Source organism: Pseudoliparis swirei, chromosome 23 (genome assembly GCF_029220125.1).
Source record: "Pseudoliparis swirei isolate HS2019 ecotype Mariana Trench chromosome 23, NWPU_hadal_v1, whole genome shotgun sequence".
NCBI lineage: Eukaryota > Metazoa > Chordata > Actinopteri > Perciformes > Liparidae > Pseudoliparis > Pseudoliparis swirei.
Genome location: NC_079410.1, coordinates 11,414,672 through 11,438,016, shown reverse-complemented (window position 1 = coordinate 11,438,016; position 23,345 = coordinate 11,414,672). Strand labels below are relative to the sequence as shown.

The 23,345-nt window shown below is 42.7% G+C and overlaps 3 protein-coding genes across 6 annotated transcripts; 1 reads left to right on the top strand and 2 right to left on the bottom strand.

The window, feature by feature from the left end:
* Positions 1–2,023: 2,023 nt before the first annotated feature.
* On the bottom strand, positions 2,024–9,683 carry LOC130189188 (tubulin epsilon and delta complex protein 2). 2 transcript variants are annotated; one of them, XM_056407909.1, is made up of 10 exons: positions 9,601–9,683; positions 5,964–8,471; positions 5,411–5,469; positions 4,542–5,127; positions 4,364–4,438; positions 4,194–4,272; positions 3,789–3,933; positions 3,418–3,504; positions 2,366–2,559; positions 2,024–2,255 (listed from the first exon to the last, which is right to left on the bottom strand). In XM_056407909.1, the coding sequence occupies exons 2-10, from the start codon at positions 6,065–6,067 to the stop codon at positions 2,106–2,108; spliced, it is 1,479 nt and encodes a 492-aa protein (XP_056263884.1). In that variant the 5' UTR covers positions 6,068–8,471; positions 9,601–9,683; the 3' UTR covers positions 2,024–2,105. The 2 variants fall into 2 exon arrangements, with proteins under 2 accessions (XP_056263884.1, XP_056263885.1); XM_056407910.1 differs by having other exon boundaries at positions 4,364–4,417.
* A 131-nt stretch (positions 9,684–9,814) lies between these two features.
* hmox2b (heme oxygenase 2b) lies at positions 9,815–15,290 on the top strand. Of its 2 annotated transcripts, none has more exons than XM_056407392.1 (6): positions 9,815–9,881; positions 10,946–11,048; positions 11,157–11,274; positions 11,450–11,941; positions 12,913–13,036; positions 13,144–15,290. In XM_056407392.1, the coding sequence occupies exons 2-6, from the start codon at positions 10,963–10,965 to the stop codon at positions 13,269–13,271; spliced, it is 948 nt and encodes a 315-aa protein (XP_056263367.1). In that variant the 5' UTR covers positions 9,815–9,881; positions 10,946–10,962; the 3' UTR covers positions 13,272–15,290. The 2 variants fall into 2 exon arrangements, with proteins under 2 accessions (XP_056263367.1, XP_056263368.1); XM_056407393.1 differs by lacking the exon at positions 9,815–9,881 and adding an exon at positions 9,935–10,155.
* A 334-nt stretch (positions 15,291–15,624) lies between these two features.
* dnaja3a (DnaJ heat shock protein family (Hsp40) member A3a) lies at positions 15,625–20,669 on the bottom strand. Of its 2 annotated transcripts, XM_056407389.1 has the most exons (12): positions 20,423–20,669; positions 19,315–19,451; positions 19,142–19,225; positions 18,780–18,995; positions 18,538–18,690; positions 18,311–18,458; positions 17,918–17,982; positions 17,582–17,710; positions 17,367–17,482; positions 17,137–17,234; positions 16,855–16,990; positions 15,625–16,594 (listed from the first exon to the last, which is right to left on the bottom strand). In XM_056407389.1, the coding sequence occupies exons 1-11, from the start codon at positions 20,667–20,669 to the stop codon at positions 16,869–16,871; spliced, it is 1,515 nt and encodes a 504-aa protein (XP_056263364.1). In that variant the 3' UTR covers positions 15,625–16,594; positions 16,855–16,868. The 2 variants fall into 2 exon arrangements, with proteins under 2 accessions (XP_056263364.1, XP_056263365.1); XM_056407390.1 differs by lacking the exon at positions 16,855–16,990 and having other exon boundaries at positions 20,423–20,640.
* Between the last annotated feature and the right edge of the window lie 2,676 nt (positions 20,670–23,345).

Below are 23,345 nucleotides of genomic sequence, written 5' to 3'. Positions count from 1 at the left end.
CACCAAAACAATCTAGATTGATAAATACCACAGCAGGTGGAAAACAATATGTTTTTAAATTTATTTTGGGTTGAACTGTCCATTTAACGATCCCTGCTGTAGCTCACACTAAAACAGAGCTAGATGAACAATAAAAAGAGTGAAAGAGGGGAAGTGATGAATGTGTTTGTGAGGGCTGGAGAAAAGAGATGTTCAATAGGCTTTTGAAGCAGAGTGGATTCTTGGTAGCACTGTTCAGTTTCTGTGGATTTGTACTTGGACTCCAGCACTGCAGTTGACTATGGCGAAAACAAAAAGTGAAAAGGAAAAGGGCGGAGAAAAAAAAGAGTACAAGTAGGAAGGAATGTGAATGACAAAGGAAAAGCCTATTCAACTCCATCCCTCTCCGAGTGAGAGTAGCCAATACAGCAGTGTTGACATGGGTACGAAAATGAAGCTTCCTCCATGGAAAGTGTAATTGACTTGGATCTTCCATTATGTGACAAAATGAGGTGTGAGAAAAAATGGGCCAAATGCGTGAGACACGGGTAACCTGGGCAGGGCCACGCTGTTGGGAGTGGCGGAGCTCTGCTGGCGTCAGCCAGAGCCAGGCAGCAGCTGATGTATGCAGGTCACAGGAAGGCTGAGTTGCGTAGGCGCCACTCCCTCTGGGACTAGTGTGTAGTGTTGACATGATCTCAAGGATGCTTCCCTGTCTCCTCCATTACTACTTTCACACACACTGATCCAAGAGGGTGAGGGCGGACGAGAAGCTCGCAGCACATTTCCACGGTGCCGTACAGAGAGATGACTGCAGTGAGTGGCGGGACACTTCTGGTGCCGACTGTATGTTCTCATGAAACCAGGAGCCCTCGTCATTCTGCTTCCGTTGCTTTACACACAGGAAGAAATGTGAAGCTATAAACGTCATCTCTCTTTTGTAATCTTTGTAATCCTTTCCTCAGGGCCCCGGGCCCCCTGAGCATCTCTGTGACTTAGCCTGCTTTGAGTGTGCATGTTCCTGCGTTTGTGTAGCAGAGGGCCCAGACGGCCACGTCCTGCTGTGTGAACCCAGTGCCACCTGTTGCCCAGTCTGGTACAGCCCCTGCCATCCACACGTCATCTGTGTGGATAGCGGGGACGAGACTTTTAGGCCTCTCCAAGCTTCTCTGCATCTCACATACGCCCTCACACAGCATTTATGGCGGGGGTAAAAACAAGTTTACCAATCTTCTCAGAACCCAGAGATATCGTATTGGCTCCGGAAGTATTATACATCATTCAATGTAGATTATAAAAGCCCGGTATGGTAATCAAACACATAATATGGAGAAACATCATGGTCGAGGATTGGGGTGTTTACCGTGAACTAAAATACACTGGAGAGGTTACAGGTCACGACTAGCAAACACATCCAACTGGCTGTTTATTGATTTCATGAAGCAATAAACACAAGTCACCTGCCAGTGTGTTCCATGGTCACTTCATCTGTGATTTGAGTGCCACCTGCTGGTACAGGCAGTGTTGTAATGCCGACCTTGGGTTACATTTTTCCATTACACGTCATTCTAGGGAATAATTGTTACTTCGTAGAAGAAGGAGTCAAAATATAGATTAAACATAGAAATAGCATGAAACCATGATATATTTTTTTTTAAAATCAATTTAAATTTGAATATATATGAGATCAACTGGAATTACAAACATCCACAAGATGAAATGTATTTGCCACATGCTGATATCATGTCGTATATGCATTTGAACAAAAATATTTAATTAATTGCTGTCTCGTAAAAACAATGTGAATTCAAGTTTGGATAATATTTCAGATTAATTGAAGGGTTTAATGTCTTTCTGGATTATCTAAAAACAAAATGGTAAAGTTGTAACAGCACACAACAATAAAGACAAATTAAAAATGATAAACAACCATCATACTGTGTGGCATCTGACAAAAAAACAAAAAAGATTATTCACCTTGAATCATGATTCAAAGACTAATGTTGACTCTTAATTAGGTTAGAAGTAAATGATTCAACATGTGTTACACTGGATTGCATCAGATTTTATTTATGTTTGGAAAGGGGAGGAAGACAAAGTAAAACTCAGTGTTGCATGTTCTGCCGTCAGTCGGGCTCAGAGTCCAGGACTATGGCAGGGGACCGCTCCCCTCCCTCACCGAGCAGGGAGTACACGTCTCTCAGCACACTGAGGTTGGGACATCCAGGCCCGGGTATCATGGAGGAAAGCTGAGGGGACAGCGTGTCCAATATAGCCTGTCACACAGAACAACAGATGGTCAGCACATTACTTCTCAGTAAGTATCGACAACAACTCAGAACAGAACTCACAGAACTGTCGTTGCACCAGGTGCTTCAACCCTCACCTGCTCGAGGTAAATCTCCTGCTGCAGCAGTGACACCCTCATCCTCAGCGTCTCCAGCTCTCGGAGTTCGGCCTCTGTCCTGTAGGTTATCGTCGGTGGCAGGGGTGCAATCGTCCCGTTTCCCCCCACACCACTTGCCCCGGTGGGGCAAAGACAACCTCGTTCTGGCCTCCATCGATCCCATGCTTCCCACTCTGATGGAAAATACGGTTATTTTTAGAGCGTGAGCAACCATACCCTAAAACGTTTTTCTGCTCTGCTGCCTCCGCTTTAAATAGCTGGGCCCTTGCCTTCGACCACACCAGGATAGACGGCATTAACAGCCCACCGTCACAGAGGGGGATCTGTTGAGGCCAAGGAAAGTACTGATCTGGCACTGAGGTTTCACTGCGGCTCCGTTTTCATTTTCCATGCGCCGAGATGGAGAGGCTGCATTAGCTCGTTAGCGCGCCACATTCATCACAATCACTTTTTCAAACGTGGTTAAAATGCAATAAACGATTAATCCCTCCCTTGGTAATAAAATTCACAGAAATAAACTACTTAGTGAATGGTGGATGTGAGACTCTAGATTGGATGCATGTACTCCCAACACACGATGGCGGTGTGTGGTTTAAGCAGGTTTCTAGAGGTCACTGGACACTTCTCTCCCACACTGGCTTTAGCAACATGCTTGCGCTGCACTGGAGCCATTACTGCTAAACATAAACAAAAGTCCTTCCCTGGAGATGATACGGTCATTTGAATGCCGTCAATGGAAAATCTCTGGGCCTTTAGCTTCATTATAACAGCGTGACTGAAGGTAATGGGAGACAATGGACACACTGTCGGCTGAAACCCAGATGTGATCGTTCAAGCCAACAGGGTTTTTTTTTACTAATGCTTGTTAATTCTGAAAGTCTGTGCTGTGGAATAAATTATTTTCATAATGTCATTTCTTCTGCTCTTCATCTTGATATAACCTAAATCTGATTGATATGAGATTATTTTGGAAGGGAACACATGGCTTGAAGAGGTAGGTTATGTTCTGGTGAAACCCGATTCATAACCACCTTGTTTCGCTTGCTTTGCGACGTTCCGGAGCTGCGCGGCTGTCATCGGAGACCTCAGACTGGAATCATAGTCATTTTCCTTACCGCCTGCACAGAAATGTGGAACGAAGAACAGAGATTCATCAGCAGTGTTATCACAGGAGACAGCTGAGTGGTTTGGGTTAATTGCCCCGTGTTAATTAGTTCCATGTTTGGAGCCTGTGTGATTGTTAAAGGAGACATACAACGCTTTTGACTTCTTTTTTTTTATAGGTGATTAAATTTCCCAGTACAGACACATTAAAAGCGCCGATTTAAATCATTGGAACTTTAAAGTTGCAAAACTAACTAATTGTGTGTGTTTGTGTTGCATCATCTGTTCAGGCTCTTACCCAGCTCTGTTGTTGATTCTTGAGTCTGTTTGGCCAAAAGTTCCGTTGTCTGAAAGTTCTGATTGAGTTCATGCCCTTGCCGAGTCAATCTGTCGACCAGAAACCTGGTCTGATCTGGGGAACCACATGGCCAACCCCTCGGGAACTAGAGGGTTCAGAGAGGCCGGGTCAAGGACAAGTAGCCACATGCCAAGACTGCTTAGATGAAGAAAAAGTGTACTCATCAAATTTGTGCAGGCTCTTCGACTCATACTAATTTCCAACAGCTGCAGAATGGTAATCAGTGGAATTGTAAGTGCAACACTTCTAGAGTGTCTTTCCAAACTCAACAATTACAAAACACGTAAAACAAGTGTGAAGCTTCCAGCTCATTTTGACGGGCTTCACTCGTAAAAGGAAGGATACCGTAGCTCTCATTCTCTCCATGAAGTGACTCCTCCCAGGCACAGGTTTCCTTTGCAGGGCAGCAACTTTGTCCCATAACCTAATGATAATGTAACGAGGGAAACTTAGTGTCCAAATAGAAACTGTGAAATATGATGGAATATGTATGAGAAAAAACTGGTTTTGGCGACCTGTTTTGCTGGCTCCTTAGAGATTTCCATTTTTCCGCCTGTTCAGAAGCTGTCCTGCCGTGAAGCGAAGGCAAACTGAATGATTATAATAGCACAGGAGACCAATCTTCTTCACCCCTGTCCGGCTGTGACTGCCAAAGTGTGGTTTTCTTTATGGTCTAGTTGTGTGAAAACATACCCATTCCGTTGAGGTAAACCGTGAGCTGCGGGTTCCTCTGTTTGTGAAACGGGCAGCATGTTATTTGAAAGAGCTGAAATCGCTGCAGCTTGGCCCGGCTCACGTCCACTCAACGTGTTGCTTCTAATAGTCTTCTTTTTAGAGTGGAGGGTAGAGGTGTGGATCTGACCCAAATCGACAGAGCCTGACCCTTTCCTTGCTGCCTGGCGATGCACAACCCCGTCTGAAGACAAAGGGCACTTCTGGGTTATCTTTCTATTAATCGTGGTTTGGCACTGTCCAGGATCGTGGTTGGCTGAAGGTTCTGAGCCCAGTGTGGAGGGCGCTGACGGAGCAGACCTTTTGTGCTCTTTCGAGGTGGCAGATTTAGAGGTGGATCTGGAGGTGGACTGATTTCCTTTAAAAGCTGCAGAGACCTGCATTCCTTTGCATGCGACAGCAGTAGTGCCGGGTTTCTTTTGAGATGGAGATTGTTTGAGTGAGGCTTTTTTTGAATATCCTGTGCCAGTGCGGACCCGAAGAGCTTTCTCCAGGGCTCGTTCAAGCAATTCCATATCTTCTTTTTCCCCTGGTGAGATATCTGTATCTGTGAAGATAGCAGCATGCAAACATGTGGTTAGTTGATTTATCAATTAAACTTTGTACCACCCGAAACCCTGCTGATACATGATCATAGCATTTTCACATTATTGTTCTCATACCTGCATTAATATAAAATACTAAAATGGATGATTCATTTGACCACATCTTATTTTTTGACATATTGTAGTTTCATCTGCAACAGACAAGAAATGCCTTCACACTAATATTTTTTTCTTCTGTGGGTGAATGAGCTTTGTACCTGGCAAACACAACATTTGTTTAATTACCTGTAGCAGCATCATTTGCACACTGGGCCTCATCACAGCCCGTCTTCGGTTGTGGCGTTCTGCGGGAGCACAATTAATTCAATTGTAACAAAGCAATCATTTTTAATAAGATCCCATACATTTAGTTATTAAAAAACGTTGACAAAGATATGTACACTAGTCTAGTGAGTGCTTTCTGATGGGTTTTAAATCAAAGATGAATGATACGCTATTGTAAGTATCTTTGGCTTTACTGTTAATAATAAGTCACCGTTTGAGCTGAAGTGATATATCAAAAATAAAAGAGCCTTGGGCGATAAAAGGCACTGCTGGGATTTGAACCCAGGATCTCCTGTTTACTAGACAGGCACTTCACCAACTAAGCCACAGCACCTTCTTGGTGTCAAGGTCATGGATGGGGAATAATCAACATTATTGATGATCATTGTTACCCAAAAACATCAATCGACTTTAGTCGCAGTTATGAAAGGCACAATATCGTTGTTTAGGAGTCCTTCACTTCCGCTGAGTCTGTTTTAGAGTGATGAAATAATGTCGGAATGAAGTTACTTACAGGGTCTGTAGTAGTTCTCTGTAGAGCTGAATACTGTCGTCAATCGTGGCTTGTTCCAATTTGTAAGACTTGATCGCCTCCTCCACCAGGGACAGCAGAGACATGCTTGTGCCTGATGTCGCAGCACCACGCAAGAAACCATTACCAACTCTTTAACTGTTGGTTTAAAACTCTGAATGGACGGCAGCAAGCGTTAACTGAAATTACCAATCTGTCACAAAGGTTTGGAAAGACATCGTCTATTAAAAAACAAACAAACCCGCGAAATATAAAACTGAGGCTCATGAGGAAGTCACGTTTGCCCGTTCTTGCTAAAATAAATAAATAAAAAGTTACAGTGAAGCAATGTGAAGATCACAAACAATTCCAAAAAGATATCGTCGTCATGAAAAACTTCCAACACTGAAGCAAATACATAACGTGACGGTATTTGTTAAGATAACCTGCACACGAACAGGAACTTAGCAAAACAGCTCCGTCGCCATTAAAGTTCTCACTTCTCGCGAGAAGTGTTGTCGTTACCAGGGACCCTGATTGGCAGTTTACGTGTACTCTGTTGCATGATAGCTCTCTGTTTGTGTATAATAGTGTCACTGTTTCGCCAGGGAGAAAGATGAGAGAAAAAAGTGAATAAAACCGGAGGAATTAATCATGTCCTGCTCACACTCGACTCAAATTATTTGTAATATATTTAATACAGTAATTATAAACAGGATATGACTAACTTAAGGATAATTTGTTGTGGATTTATGTAACGTTGTATATGGTGCAAATGATTCTAGTTAGTTTCTTGTAGGCCTACAGTCTAACAGATGAGAAATAAATTCTAACTAACAAAATATTATATGTATCTGCCAGTAACAAGAGCCAAGTGGCATTTTATTGAAAAAACGATAATAGAAACATTAGAGGGCTGTTAGTCATTTATTAAGTCAAACTTTGCTCAAACTAACAGGTTTTAAGACAATAGGCTACTTTTGACAGAAAACGTGATAGCAAGGTTTGATTGGCATGTATTGCATTTTTAGAGAAGCGCAATATAAAAAATTGAAAAATGTAATGTTATTATGTATTTTCAGGGAAAGTTGCCATTTTTGTTCTTGCTGTCAAAAGTCTGTAGCTACATCTTGTTATAATATTCCACTTTCTAAATATATCTGCATCTTTATAATCGTGCTACTACCAGTCATCTATCCATGTTGTAGTCTTGCTACATGCTATACAGCATTGCTAATTTTACAAGTTGTACCTGCGTTCAAGTCCAACTGTTTACTTATAAACTCTGACATTTTACTACCTCATGGTCATGTGTAGCTAAACAGATACTGTGATGATTAATTGTTCCTCTTTGAACTTTCTTCTATATTCTTGTAATTTTGTTATCTCTTTTGGAGCTTTTGTGCTGCATGTTTCCTAGCCACATTTATTCTGCTTTTCTGTTTGCCAAAAGCATTAGATCACCAGTGCAATATGGACGAATGGTCCGGTGAAATGATCTTCTGCTGCATTTCCTATGAGGCCTGTTCATGAGTGTTTTTGATGCAGCATCTGAAAGCCGTCCAAGGCATCATCATATCTCTCATATGGGGTTCTCAGCAAACCAGCATGACAAACAAAACAAAAATTGCAGCAAAATAGAGTCAAAGAATCCATCAGTGAACATGGTCGCCAAGCATTTTGTTTTGTGAATTTCCCCTTTTTTTAAATTAACAAATTAGCATCCAAGAGGATATTAAGTTTGCCAATTTTTCCCCAACTGTCCCCCTCCGCTGTTATTGAACTGCATCGCTGGCACAGAATCACTTCCAAAGCAATTTATTGTAATGGCAACAGCTTGCTGGCCCTGTCGGGGGGAAGTGAATCATCTTGTTAGCTCATCTTTACATCCACCAGCCTCCTGTGGCTAAGTAGCAGTGCAGGGAGGGGGGGGGGGGATATCAGCTGCCACGACAACCAAGCATCTGACACTGCTAGACTAATATCAGGCTTTGACAGTCACACACACACACACACACACACACACACGCTCACACACACACACACACACACTTTCTCTACCCCACACATGGGAGCACAGACGCGCTTACACACAACATACGCATGATTATACTCGCTGCATACAATCATTAACAGGTGGACAATCTGCTCAGCAAATAAACAATTACCTCTTCCATAAGGAAGTAGCAGCATGTTTGAAACATAATGGAAACTAAACACCTGGAACATCCTTCTTAAACTATGGCCTGTAATTTGCAGAGTAGGGAGGAGAAAAGGAAGCTTGTTTTGTTGGTCAGACCAACGGTTGAAGACTCACAGGTTCTGCTTGGCTCTGTGTTTGGGGCGGATCAGGACAAACACTTGTTAATCTCACAGTACCTAACCCTAACCCTAACCCTAACCCTTACCAATAGAAAATACAAGGGTGTTGACCGACATGTGTCTACTGTGTCCACAAGTACGGTCCATCTGGCACGGCTTTGCATTTGTTGATGCGGTCTTCAGGTCACTCTGTGGAAAGGAGGAAAAAGAAGAGTAACTAACTCTACACTGAAACGCCATAACATCCATAAGCACTGAGCCAATTTAACAACACTGCAGCACCGTTATAACAAAGAAAATTGCATTTAAATTTAAATCAATTGTGATGTATAAAAACTAACATTTTGGGAATAATTTCAGTGGCACCAGAGAGTAATAGAAGGTGTTCAATTTCAGTATTGCAAAAGATGTTTTAGTTTTTTCCTAAAAAAAAGATTCCATCAAGACTAGAGAAATCAATGACAACATAAACAAACACAATCAAGTGTTATTATACCATATCTTTACTTTCCATACAACACATTATTTTAACTAACATGAGCCTTTAGAATAATTTGTCTGGTCTTTTTGATTTGTGTATTCAAACCTTTTGTGAAACAGAAAGCTGCAGATTTGCTTGATGTGAATGCAATCTTGTGGTTATTTTCTTCTAGTCCGCTGAAGTGGTCTTGGATCTTTGTCTATGTGATGATTTTGTAGTTCATCTCTTTGTGATGTAAGAGGTATGATTCAATATTACCGGTACAATATAATTTTACACTAAATAAATGATACCTGTAAACTACCATTACCATGTGGATTTTGCATGAGCAAATAATCATGTCAGCATATGTTATATAGCACAGCCTGTTACTTCAAGAAACAATTTTTTCATATGATTATCTAAATGTGGTATTTATTGTGTTTCACACAGTACCGATAGTCCCATTGATTTTCACTGTACCTGTTTACCAGTAACCTTTTTTTATTTATATCATATGATTATGTCCATTATCATGCCTTGCCGTAATTTTGACTATTATAACATGAAACTGATTGGTCGTGTGGAGGTCTGAAGTTAAATGCATTGAATTAGTCTATAGTTGGTCAAATGGGTCACTTATTTATCAGCTCCCAAGTGAGAGGTTTTGCCTATTTAGCACCGATATTATGAAGTATGTTTAGTTCGTTTACTAAACATACTGCATTAGGTTATGTGAGTCTGTGTGTACGTAACCCTTTAGTCATACTGGTGTTATCTACTTTTATTTGTTAAAATTAATGGTTGATCTTAAAAATTAACTCATGAAGTTTTATTCATTATACTCCACTGTCCTACCTTCAGTATGACATTGCTGTTTCTTATCTTCACCTTTTAACTCCAACATCCTCCCTGCACTAAAGAGAAAGCTACATGGAGGACGTCGACAGGAGCTGTCATTTGGTCCTTGTTTACCAATTTGCGTCCTCAGCACTTCCTGTGGGGAAGCGCCTGACAGCGAGGGGCGGAGTCGGGCGGATTGGGGGGCGGAGTTATGAGTGCAGTTCAGTCCTAGACCTCCAGCCTGATTTGTATTGAACTCGACCAGGAGGACCTCTCTGTACACTAGTGGGCTGAAGGTTTGTTATGTCAACATGACACCAAAGCCGTCTAAACCGTTAATATATAACGTTAACTAAATAGGTGAACCAACATATCGAGTCTGCATTGCGATGTCACGTTGACGCGGAGCGTGACATCTTATGTCTGTTTAGCTTGTTGGGATGCTAGCTAGCTATTAGCTACTTCAGCTAGCGTCATCCAAAGTTAGCCTTTGTTGCCCTCGCGAGTTAACGAGATGACGTCAGGACTAACACACTTGCGCGTGTGCGTCTCGATGAAAGGTGGCCTCAGGTGATGGTTTCTGGTTACAGCGATGAACTGAACTGGAGAAATCCTTTTAGTAACTCGCCTCATAAACACCAGCTATTGTTTGAGAATTGTGGTAGATGCCAGAAGGCCTGCGCTGTGTTGTTCGAGCTGCTCGTTGTTCGCTGCGTGTTCATGGCGTTAATGCATGGATGTGTTTTTTGAAAGTAGCCTTTTCTCATGTAAATCAAGCCAGCTCCGGCCAGACTGTATTAGCTTTCACTCTCACTTTTCCTTGTCTTCCTTTCAGGTCAAAAGGGTTGCAACAGCTGATTTAACTAACTAGCATCTTTCCTTTGACCCTCATGTCAGAATAACAGCTACAGGGAATATAATTGGCGTGATATCAGCTCCCTTTTTCCTGATTAGACTGTAATATGCAATTTACTGTGGTTGTGTTTTTTCTACATTCGGTTCTTTTGCCTGTTTCTCTCCGACTCTGGACAAGTTGTAATTACTGTGTAGTACATGTATGTTGCCAATATGAGTTGTTATTGATTTAGTGCAGATAACCTCAGACCTCTAGATCAGCAGGGAACACTGCAGCGTGACTTTGTTCCTTGTTTATTCTGGAGATTAGTTACACAACCTTCACTCGAGACACATTTAGACGACAGCAACTATAGGTCATAGTCATTAAACTTACATACGTTACTTTTGCATATGCCTTGATCACACTGGTAGCCATATACTTCAAATATCAAAACAATTTCAAGATTCATATGTACAGTATGATAAAACAAAAATATGACCTAATGTTTTGATGACTTTACAGACGGAAACACACCATTAATGTCTGCAGAGAAGATGGAGACAACAGCCAGTGAGTCCAATGGAGCAGGGCCTGTAAATGAGGGAGGAAAAGATAACGCCCTCAGGTACATCTTCCACACCATTACCTTTGAAACGGTGAAATAAAATAACAAAATATTAATGTTTGTTGTGGTTTTGTCAAACACAAATTATGCTCCCTATTTATCCCCCAGCCTCGAGGATCTGTCTGAGTTGCTGGCAGCGGGGACCAAGGAGGTTCACGAAAAGGCTGAGAATACCCAGTTTGTGAAAGATTTCCTCAGGGGACGCATCCGCAAAGAGCTCTTCAAGGTCAGTCTGAAGAAAATCAGTGAGGAATGGTTACAAGTTAATGGTATAGAGTGCTTTAGTAAACCAACAAGAGGAGATAATAGATGGAATAAACATGTCTGAAAAGAAGCAATGCAAACTGGAAAAAGGAGGAAAATAAATATTACGTCGTAACTTTTCTTTCTTGCATCCCTAGCGTGGCGCCGTGGCACTCTACTACACGTATACAGCCATGGAGGAGGAGATTGAAAGGAACAAAGAGCACCCCCACTTTGCCCCTCTTTATTTTCCCACAGAGCTGAACCGCCACGAGGCCCTGGCCCGTGACCTTGAGTACTTTTATGGCCCTGACTGGCAGAGCCAGGTCAGCTGCTCCCAGGCCACCCAGCGCTATGTGGACCGTATTCATCAAGTAGGCCAGGAGGACCCAGTTCTGCTGGTGGCCCATGCCTACACCCGCTACATGGGGGACCTGTCTGGGGGACAGGTGCTGAAGAAGGTGGCACAGAGAGCCATGAAGCTGCCGGCCACAGGGGAGGGCCTTGAATTCTACCAGTTTGATGGCATCAATAATGCCAAAGCATTCAAGCAGCTGTACCGTAGTCGGATGAATGAGCTGGAACTGGACATGGACATAAAGAAGAGACTGGTGGCGGAGGCGGTCAAGGCCTTCCAGTTCAACATGGAGGTAAGGGGCCAGGGGCAAGGTTTTGGGGTTGGAGTGATGAAGAATAGAAGAAATGGATGCTATCTTTGGAAACACTAGGGGGCGATCTGTTCCCTGGTGTATAATAATAATCATTTATTTTATATAGCGCTTCTCTAGACACTCAAAGTCGCTTTACAGTCCAGAGTCCAGTAGTCACACACACACAGTCATACCGGTATGGCAAAGGGGTTAAATAAATATAAATAATAAGTTATTTTGTGTATAATTGAAGACACTGTCATCTATTCATATCGTTCACCTGTTTATATATATGTATATATATTTATACTAAAAAATGTCAATCCAATTATCTTTTCTTCCTGTGTTCAACCAATTTCAACCATTATCATTGCCAAGGGACTACAGATGTAAATTAGCTGAAGCTAAACTCTGGTAAATGCAATGGTGACATTTATGTTTTAACTATACATGGTCCCTTTTTTAAAAGATAATAATAATAATAATCATCTTGTCAACCATTCATCAATCAATCTGCAACTTTTAGTCACACGGTGTGAGAGGAGCAGCTCAATCTACACACAACAACACAAAGGATTCTAGTTACTGTACCCAACTCAAATATCCTGTTTCAGTGGGAAATACGTCCCAGTGCCGAATCTGAAGAGGCTCTAACTTTGACTTTTCACTGGGACTTGAAACGTCACAGAGTGTTTTCTTTTAACTTGACTTGGCAACTCATTATTGATATTAGGTCTGTATCCACTCCACAACTACACATTATTGAAGTGAGTAAGTTAAACATACAATACGCTAATGCTGTGTCATGAGAAAGAAACAGACTATATATGTTTTTTTTAATATTGCATAGGAATTGCTGGATTAGCCCACACAGACATTACAGTGTGGCTCTTTCATTCCTGAACAGTTGCTGAAATATTGAGAATGCAAGGAGCTTGATAACATCCGTTAATGTGTGTCTGTGCTGGCAGGTGTTTGAGGAGCTGGAAGAGATCGGCGGAACCATCCAGGAGGACGTTTTGGATGCTGGCATGTCTGTCCATGGAGCAGTGGGCGGAGACATCAGCAAGTGTCCCTACTACAACGCCAAAATGGGTACGCTTTGACGCTTCTGTCTGCGGCACTGTGCCGCGATGAGGCTCTTCCTCGGGTGTTGTGGGGCTCTTGTCTAAGTTTGCTTCCCTGCTCCCTCTGTGTCGCAGCGGCGTCGGGCTGGACGGCGTACGGCTCTCAGGTCGCCATGGCTGTACTCCGACACCCGACTGGACAGGTTCTGTTTGCCGCCTGGTTCGCCGCTCTGGCTGGATTGGCTGCGTGGTATCTGATGTGATCCGGCCGACACGCCACCTCTGCAAGAGAAAGGGAGGAGTGAGGATAGTCAGGAGTGCTATAGAAACACTCCATCAAGCCGTAGACCATTTTATAGTTTCATACAAAGAACAGGTCCAAGTTTGTTTAGTGTTGCATGTTTGCGAACACGAGGGACTGGCCAGAAATAAACTAGGAAATGATTATTGCCAATGGAAACCCCTTAAAATGATCTGTAGGACCATTAGGATGACCTCTCCAAGCACCCATCCATTAGGATGCACCTTGTTGCCATTTATCCTCCGGTCTTATTATTCCTCTAACTCCTCTGCTCTATCCCTCCATCCATCTTCCAGTGTGGAAGGACACGATGTTAATACCGAACTTATTGTGAAGTTACATTGCTGCCCAATTTTCAATTAAACTGCCAGGTCGAGAAGCATGGCAACCATGTGTAATTGACTAAAATGTGATGGTTTGTTAATTCCACTCAACGGGATTCTCAACATTAATTCATGATGAAACACGAGCAGAATAGCACAGAGTGTTTTTGCTGGTCACACGGCTGTGTTGATGTCGGATGAGGCCGTTTATTTATTTCCATTCAAATATTTTAATTTGACCAGAGAGAAAGAAAGTAATGTACGAGTCAGTAATACCACAGTATCTTTTTTCCCTTCTCCACATTGGTTGAAGTTCCATCGATAACATTCAGACACAGTGCAGTTGTATTCTTGGAAAAAAAAATACATGATCACATTTCAGGATTCAAACATTGCCTCAAATATTTGCAAAGCGTTTTCACAGGTCGTGCTATGAGACTCAAAAAGCTCCCGTTTATTTTTTTCTCACAATATAGCACACCTCCACTTTGACAAGTGTATGATTAACAAACATCTTTCAGTGACTATAGCAGATATTTGAGTATCTACTGATGCATGTTCTAATGTACTATTTCGCTGCGTCAGAATTCTATATATATGGCATCTTGTATTTATACAAAACCAACCTGCCCGTTGTTGGATATGCATTGCTTAACTATACAAGATGAATGACGCTGTTCTACCTGCCACAGGAGCCTATATTAGGACACAGGTGTTCACAGATGTGATTGCAGCTGCTTTAGAAGGTACTTATCTTTTTCTAATGTTAACGATTGTCTAGATGAAGGCTGGATGTCTCCGGAGGGTTGTGGTTTATTCTGAACTACTTCAGGTTAAGTTATGGATAAACCAGCACGCATCATCACTAAAACTAATCATTATTCATTTTACGTTCATACTGCAAGTGTGGGATCAACTTTACCAGGAAATGCACAATTATGTCAGGTGAGGAAGAATAATGTGTTCTGTGTGTTCTGTCTGACGTGTATTTGCACTGTTTTGCGATTTGAAGTTAAAAAAATGATTCTCACAGTATTACAGTACACTCTTTATTTACCTTTGCTTCATCTTTCCAAGGAGTTGGTTGTTTTTTGTTGTCGCTTGGATTAGTTTAATGCAGAGTACCAAAAGAAACCTGCGGAAGAAAACATTTCAAGGAACTGTGCTTTGTGTATTTGTACATGTTCTCACACGATGTAGTTTGGATGCACGGTGTTCAGTCATTAGCAACACCCGTTCAGATGGTGACGCCATGATGGGTTTTGTGTTCGAGTCTCAGGTTCTTGTGGAAGTCAGACGGCAAAACAATGCATTGCATAAGGAAGGACATGACGGTGACTGCCCTCGCTCATCGTCCATGTTTTATTTTATTTTTTGATGCCATTGTGATGTCAAAATGCTACTGTATTTTCTGGATGTACCGAGGGGACGATTTCTTGAATCTCAGGAGTTTGTGTCATTGATTAAACCTTTAGATTAAACTGAGTGGGATGCTTGACTAATTCATTTATATTTTTAATTTGTTTTTATTAGCTCTGCTCTTATTCCCTTTGTCTCTAACTGGGCAAAGCTTGAGTGTTTGGCGAGAATACCCCTTGTATCGCTCCCTAATTAAATAAATGATTCCTGTTCAATGAAATAAAGGTGATTCATTTGGACTGGTGTTAAGAAATCGAAATAAAAATCGGAATAAATAATTATTTTCAGTACATACTATAGTTTCTCTGCACAGAACTTGCTGTCTCGAAGTTACAAATGTTTCTTCAACTTCATCCATAAAGCTTTCACATATTTGTTCATTCAGCATTTCATGAGCAATAACAATAATAGTAATAAACAGTTTCACATTTTCACTAGCTGTGCCAGCCATGTTGGTTGGTGGCTTAGTCGCTCCACTAATATTTCAACGATTGTTCAACATGAGGCGGCGTTCTGCAAAGATAACGAACCCCAGGAAACACCCGGAGGAACTGGAGAAAGATCACTTTGAAAAACAATCGGCAATAAGATTTATTCAAAAGCAAAAATGCAGGCTAGTTTATGAAACACACGAGCCCCGCACAAAATAATCCACCTTTGTGGCATTTCTAATATTTTAATTGTCAGGCAGTTATGTGGCATTTGAATTGCATCATTTGTGTATCTAAATGAGGATGAACAAAATATGTAATCACATTTACTTCTATATATATTCATGTGAAGAGAAGAAGCACTCAGTGCTGTTCCTTTAGCGGATGCTATAAAACAGGCTTTTCTCAGACCACAGCTTTATTATAGAAGTACAGTTTATCTCTTCTGCCTGAAACAGAGGAATCTATGATCCACAACAACAGACACATGTAATGAAGGTGCAGAATTCTCTGATGATGCAAAGGGAGGGATGGAGTTCGGTCATTAGTCATCGCAGCCAAACTTAAACGTTCCCCTGCAGACGAGCTCGACACCGTCCAACACGGGGCCTCACGGCGCCTGCTGGTGTTCAGCCCACTGGGACCGACAGCTGGGGGGGAAATCCCAGCATTCATGAAAACACAACCAAAGCATAGAGAACAAAAAGGATTAGAAACAGGATGCCTGTTAAATCCCACATAATATTTTGTCTGAATTCTTTTTCAATACAATAATTTATTACTCTGCACATTAATTATGCCATCACATTTCTTTTAAGGAAATCAAAAGAAAACCGATAAGCACCGAATGCTACGGTAAGCCAGCGCTACACAGATGGCCGCAATGGAGGTTTGACTGCAGGCGAACGGTGCGCTGGAACATCCTCGTGTGAATTTGCGTTGGCAAAGGAAGAGAGCAGGTGATCCTCCGTCTCACTCAGGGCCGGCTGGGTCAGTCCATCCTTTGTTGGCCTCGTCCAACACCCAACACTCCTCACTCGTCCTCCCTCTATGATGTGGCTGTGCTCGTCCTCCCTTCTCTGAAGCTTCTCAGTTCGAGGTTGACCTTTTACCTTTTAGTGGAGAAAAAAAAAAATGGACTCTGTAAATTACATTAAAAAATATATTTTTCAAAATTGAGTTGGCAAGGCATTTCCAGTTTGGCAAATGACGACGTATAAGAGATGTTTAGGACATCCCAGGAGAACGCATCAGTGTTGTAATGCGACAGCCACAAACCAGATAACGAAAAGTTATCCAAAAAAAGGACGGTTGCGTAATGCATCACATTTATTTGTGAAGAACAGAATAGACACATCAACACTCGTCCTACCTGGTTTGTGGCTTTCAGGAAGAACTAAACAATTTCTTTAATTTGGAGAAGATGCCCCCCTCTTGTTTCAACTCTCCTTCCGTCTCGCCATGCTCGCTTTGCCCTGCCTCAGACCGCTTACCACTGCTCCCCCCACCTGGACAGAGATCAACACTGCATCAGCCGGGCTTACAGCTAAAGCAAACTGTCTCCTTAACCCCCATCCTAGAAGATCAGAGATGTGCACCCAGCCACAGCAGCACAGGGACCGGGAAGTCAACGTCAGCTGGAATGTCCTCTCACCTGTGGTGGTGGTCGTGACACCGTTCACCGTCCCCTCTACTTCCGTCTCGTCCTCGGCGTAGCTCGCCAGCAGAGTTCTCTGTCGGTCTGTCAGGATCCTACGCAGGACAACAAGATGTTATGGTCCTTGTTATTAGAAAATAGCGTTGATCCCATTTCTCCAAGACTACGGCAAGTCATTGACTCAGCAGTTACAAGTTTTACTGGAGCAAGATGTGCATTTGTCTTACTTGGGTACTTTGATTTTGACATGGACATAGTGGTCTCCATAGCCGTAGCCAGTGACACGAGCGATTCCCTTCCCCGACAGACGGATCCTCTGGTCGGTCTGGATGCCTGCAGGTATCTGAAGACGATGGGGAGGAAACAGTCATTTATTACACGGTATGCGTCTGGAATGTTTCCCCATTGGAGGAGGAGCCTGAGAGAGTGCGTGCCTACTTACTGATAGGTTAAGTGTTTCATAAAGGCCCTGTGACCGGGCCGTGCCGCCCAGGATTGCTTGAGCCACGGAGACCAACAGGTCAGAGTGGATGTCTGCGCCGTCCCTCTTGAACACAGGACTTCTTTGGACCTGGACACCAACCCAGAACCCATCACAGCCAATCACACACAGGGTTCCTTTAACGCCAAAGAGCCCAGACAGCTCAATGCCTCTCACTAATCAACACACTGACAGAACATTACACAAGACAATCGCATTACAGCGGCTCTGATGTGAACATGCACTTTGTGGAGAGCTCATTTAACTCTGGCCTGGGTTGTTGATGAAGACACTCACCCGAAACGTGATGAAGACCTCCTTCTTACCAACTGGCATTCTGATTGTCTGACCATCCTCCACTCCTTGAAGCAAAACCAAGCCAGAGTTAGGTGGGATACACAACCTACATTAAAGAAGTGTCGAAAGGTATGCTTCTGGTGGGCAGAGTTCATTCCCAAAAGATTTCAGGTCGACAATAAGGCCGTTCTGAATATGAACCCACAGATTAAAATACAGTTACATTCGTTTTATGAATTTTGAAGACGATTAAAGCTGACAACATGCAGGAATTCAGGAGAATCTGCAGCAGAGCAAACAGTTGTCGTTTCTAATATATAGAGATCAACAATAAATCCCCAGGATGTATTTACAGTGCTTCAACAGTCGCACAGACGGGGAAGTGAGACTGACCTGCAGGCACGGGAACCGTCACAGTCTTCCTCTGCTTGGTCTGTCCCGCCCCACGGCAGGCGTGACAGGGAGTAGCAATGACTGTGCCTTTGCCCCCACAGCGGCGACACGTGGAGCGCATCACGAAGGGGCCCGTGTTCACGGTCTCCTGCAGCACGGGCAAGACACGCGTTAAGTGATACGACACAAACACACTTTGAAAAGAGGCGGCGGCTCAGAGCTCTCACCATGCCGGAGCCGTTGCAGGAGTTGCAGTGCTGGACCTTAGTGCCCGGCTCATTGCCCTTACCACCGCAGCGCTGGCAGGCTGCCTCGATGTTCACAGAAAAGTCTTTGTTGACTCCCTTTGCTGCCTGAGTGAAGGTCAGCTCCATGAAGTACTGGGGTGAAACAAAAGAGGGTGCCAGAAATGAGTCACTTTGAATGTGCACCGATAAAGAATTGCTTGACTTTACACCATCCCACCGACCTCCTGTGGCTGTTCAAATATGGCATTGAAGTCTCCAAAGCCACGGCCTCCAGAGAATTCCCCAAAGATCTTGCGGAAGAGCTCCTCTGGGTCCACGCTGCTGGCCTGTCCGGACCAGTACTGCTGCCCTCTGCCAGCCTGACCAGCCTGACCGGCGTCAAAGCCTGTTGAGCCATACGCATCGTACTGCTTCCTCTTTCCTTCATCACTCAGGATCTGAGAGGAACATGGACCGATGTTTAACAGGTGCACTTGTAACTCGAATGAGATTGTTTAAACTGGAAGAGATGAATCGTCATAAGATTTTAAATAACACGAGGGAAATACAATGTTGAGTGAAAGTTATAATAGAGAGACTAAACCTCGTAAGCTTCAGCCAGCTGAGCAAACTTTTCCTTTGCTTGCGGGTCATCTTTGTTGGTGTCAGGATGATACTTTTTGGCCATCTGAGGGACAATAAACACACCGTCAACTACGATGACGATTGGTTATCTGAGAACGAGCGCAAGCTCTGAATACATGACGGGGAGCAGACCTGGTAGTAGGCTTTCTTGACCTCTTTCTGGGTTGCTGTGCGAGGGACGCCGAGGATCTGGTACAAGTCGGACTTGCTACAAGCGGTGGCACTTGTGTGAAAGGACAGCGTGCCGGCAGCATGTGGTGGTTTGATGCCTGAAATGGGACAAAACAGGGTAAAAAGGGGAAGGTAATACCATTTAGAGCATTATGGCAGCTGCATGGTCTCATCTGCATTATTACCTTCGCATTTTCAATGCGAAGGTAATAATGCAGACGAGACCATTTATTTGTATGCGTGTTACTCGCATAACTCAAAAAGTATCAAACCGAATCGCATGAAATTTGGTGGGATGATTGGTTATTATCCGGTGACCATTTGATTAGATTTTGGGATCGATCGGGTCAAAGGACAAGGTTATGAAAAGGTCAATATCGTCTTTTTACCATAGCACGGTCCATTTGTATCCAATTGGCATGCAACTAATGCCAACATGTTCATAATTCAATGCCCAATCTTGTGATATGCGAAGGTATGCGCTCTACCGAGTGCCCATTCTAGTTGTTTACTGTTACTGAATGTACTTCTGACCAATCAGATGACAGGCCAGCAGAAAGATGACTTGCGAAGCTGAAGATGATTTACTTGCACCTGCAAGTAGTAACTAAACATATGCTAGTGGCTCTGTTATAAGCAATTACAAAGGCTACTGTCATTGTCTTGACGAGTTCCTCTGGACTTGTGGTTTGATGGCAGTAAGTTGGCCAAGAGAGGACTGGTTGGGACGAGGGCTGCGGTTCCAGTTAAAATGAGGTGAAACACGGCTCAAATCTGCTCGGTCGTGGAATACGACGCAACATTTGCATCGCCCATTTAGCAAATTCAACTTGATGCCTGCAAACCGAAGTTAGCACATTGCATAACATGTCATGACACTACACTCTATGTGCAATGAAGCAAATGCATTGTTTGTGTTACAAGCTCATCTCATCTTAAATGGTCGCATCGGACCATATATAGAACAAATACATTAGGTGAAGTTGGTTGTTTTATCCTGCGTCACATGAGTAAAACAGACCTTTAGCATATCCTAGCTTAGCATAGGCCAGTGCCATACGCCACTCACCTGACAGCCCTTTCAATGTCAACGCTTTCCCCGCTCCGCCACGCGCCAGGTTCCCTCCCCGCCACAGTCTTTCCGCTCCCAGGGTGGATATACTGCGGACTCCTCCATGGCCGGCGCAGACACCAGCAGCAGCGGAGGCCCAGTGCTGTCCAGAGAACACGAACACTGTTATCCAGCGTGAGGAGCACCGGGCAGCCGAGGACGCCATGGTTCCTTCACTCGCCGCAGCTCCTGTCTTACTGCGCATGCCCGGCATGGAGTGGGCGTCACCGAGAGCGCAAAGACGTTCTGACTCAAGATGATGCTCTCTCGAGAAAAACGAGTTGCACAAGTTGAGTTTAAATCTGTCTGTTTCTTTTTTTATACACTTTATTCAAATGGTTCTAATAGATATACAATATATCTGACTAAACGTATAGAAAACAATATTAGTTTCGTAGCGTCAAAGAGTATCAGACGTGTGAAGTAAAAAAAGGATGCACGTATTTTAAGACCCGAGGCAGCACGTGACAAAGAGCAAAGTGTTCTCTAGTGTTGGGGAAAAAAAGACACCGCCCAAGCGGACAGCTCTGTGGATCAAAGCGAGCGAACACCGCGCGGCCAAACTGAACTGTCAAGCTGCAACAGGAGTCCTCTGCGGAGTACCAACCAGCTCGACAGAGACACCCGGAAGACTCGAAAGTCAATTTGAGGGAGCACCATGAATCGCTTTAAGACCTCCAAATTCAAAAACACCACTCCAAAAATTGCCAAGAAAGACGTGAGTAAATCACGAACGTCTGAGAAGAGCGAGTTCTCCCAGCTAACATTAGCTCTGCGTTTCTAGCTGTGCTACTGAAGTTGTGTTTTGGGGAACGCCTGCTTGCAAAGGGATGTTGAACTTCCTGCATCTGGAAGGCTGCTTAGCCTCGAGACAACTGCACGATTAACTGAACTAAAAAATTTTTTTTTTTTTGTTTTTTTTAAAAGGGGTTTTTTTTTTTTTTTGGGGGGGGGGTTTAAAACCCCCCCCTTTTTGGGGTTTTTTTTAAAAAAAAAAAAGGGGGAAAACCTTTTTTGGTTTTTTTTTTTTTTTTGGGGGTTAAAAAAAGGGGTTTTCAAAAAAAAAAAAATTTTTTTTTTTCCCCCTTTCCAAATATTTAAAAATTTTTTTTCCCCTTTTTTTTTAAAAAATTAAAATTTAAAAAAAAAAAATTTTTGTTTTTCCCAATTTTTGGGGGTTTTTTTTTTTTTTCCCCCCCAAAAAAAAAACCCTTTTTTTTTTTTTGGGGGGGAAAAAAAGGGAAAAAAAAAAATTTTTTTTTAAAAAAATTTCCCCCTTTTTTCCCCCCCCTTTTTTTTTCCCCCAAAAATTTAAACCAAAGGGGGGAAAAAAAAAATTTAAAAAAAGGGGGGGCCCCCCCCCCTTTTTTTTTTCCCCCCCCCCCCCCCCCCCCGGGGGGGGGGTTTTTTTAAAAGGGGGGGTTTTTTTCCCCAATTTTAAACCCTTTTTTTCCCCCTTTTTTGGGGTTTTTTTTTTTGGAAATTTTTTTTTTTAAAAAAATTTTGGGAAAAAATTCCCCCCCGGGGTTTTTGGGGTTTTTTTAAAAAAACCCCTTTTTTTTTTTTTTTTAAAAAAACCCCCCCCCCAAAAATTTTTCCCCAAAAAAAATTTTTTTTTTTAAAAAGGGGAAAAAGGGGGTTTTGGGGGTTTTTGGGGGAAAAAAAAATTTTACCCCGGGGGGGGGAAAAAAAAAAACCCGGGGGGGGAAAAAATTTTTTCCCCCCGGGGGTTTTTTTTTTTTGGGGGAAAAAAACGGGTTTCTTTTTTTAAAAAAAAAAAAAAAAAAAACCCCAAAAAAAGGGGGGGGGGGGGCCCAAAAATTTTTTTTTAAAATTTTTTTTTGGGGGTTTTTTTTTTTGGGGGGCCTTTTTTTGGGGGGGCCCCCCCCAAAAAAATTTTTTTTTTGGGGGGGCCCCCCTTTTTTTTTGGGGGGGGCCCTTTGGGGGGCCCCCAAAAAAGGGGTTCCCTTTTTTTAAAAAAAAACCCCAAAAATTTTTCCCAAAAACCTTAATTTTTTTTTTGGGGGGGGTTTTTTTTTTGGGGGGAAAAGGGGGGGGGTTTTTTTAATTTTAAAAAAACCCCCCCGGGGGCCCCACCCCCCCCTTTTTTTAAGGGGGAAAAAGGGGCCCCGGGAAAAAAAATTTATTTTTTAAAAACCCCCCCCCCCCCCAAAAAAATTTTTTAAAAAAAATTTTTTTGGGGGCTTTTTTTTTTTTAAAAAAAATTTGGGGGGCCCAAAGGGTTTGGGGGGAAAAAAAAAAATTTTTTTGGGGGGAAATTTGGGGGGCCCCCCAAACCCCCCCTTTTTTTTTTTTTCCCCCCCAAATTTTTTTAAAAAAAGGGGGGGGGCCCCCCAAAAAACCCCCCCAAAATAAGGGAAAAAAACCAAAAAAAAAATTTTCGGGGGCAAGGGGGGTTTTAAAAAAAAAAAGGGGGGGGGGGGCCCCCCCGGGGGGTTTTTTGGGGGTTTTTTTTTAAACCCCCCCCCAAAATTTTCCCAAAGGTTTTTTTTTTTCCCCAAAACCAAAAAAACCCCCGGGGGGCCCCCTTTTTTAAAAAATTTTTGGGGGTTTTTTTTTGGGGGTTTTTTTTTTTTTCCCCCAAAAAACCCTTTTTTTTTTCCCCCCCTTTTTTTTAAAAATTTTTTGGGTTTTTTTTTTTTTTTCCCCTTTTTTAAAAATTTTTTTTTAAAAATAAAATTTTTTTTTTTTTTTCCCCAAATCCCCCGGGGTTTTTTTTCCCCCCTTTTAAAATTTTTCCCCTTTCCTTTTTTTTTTTTTTTTTTCTTTTTTCCCTTAAAAAAGGGGGGTTTTTGGCCGGGGGGGGGAAAAAAAAAAAAATTTTTTTTTTTTTTTTTTTTTTAAAAAATTTTTTTTTTTT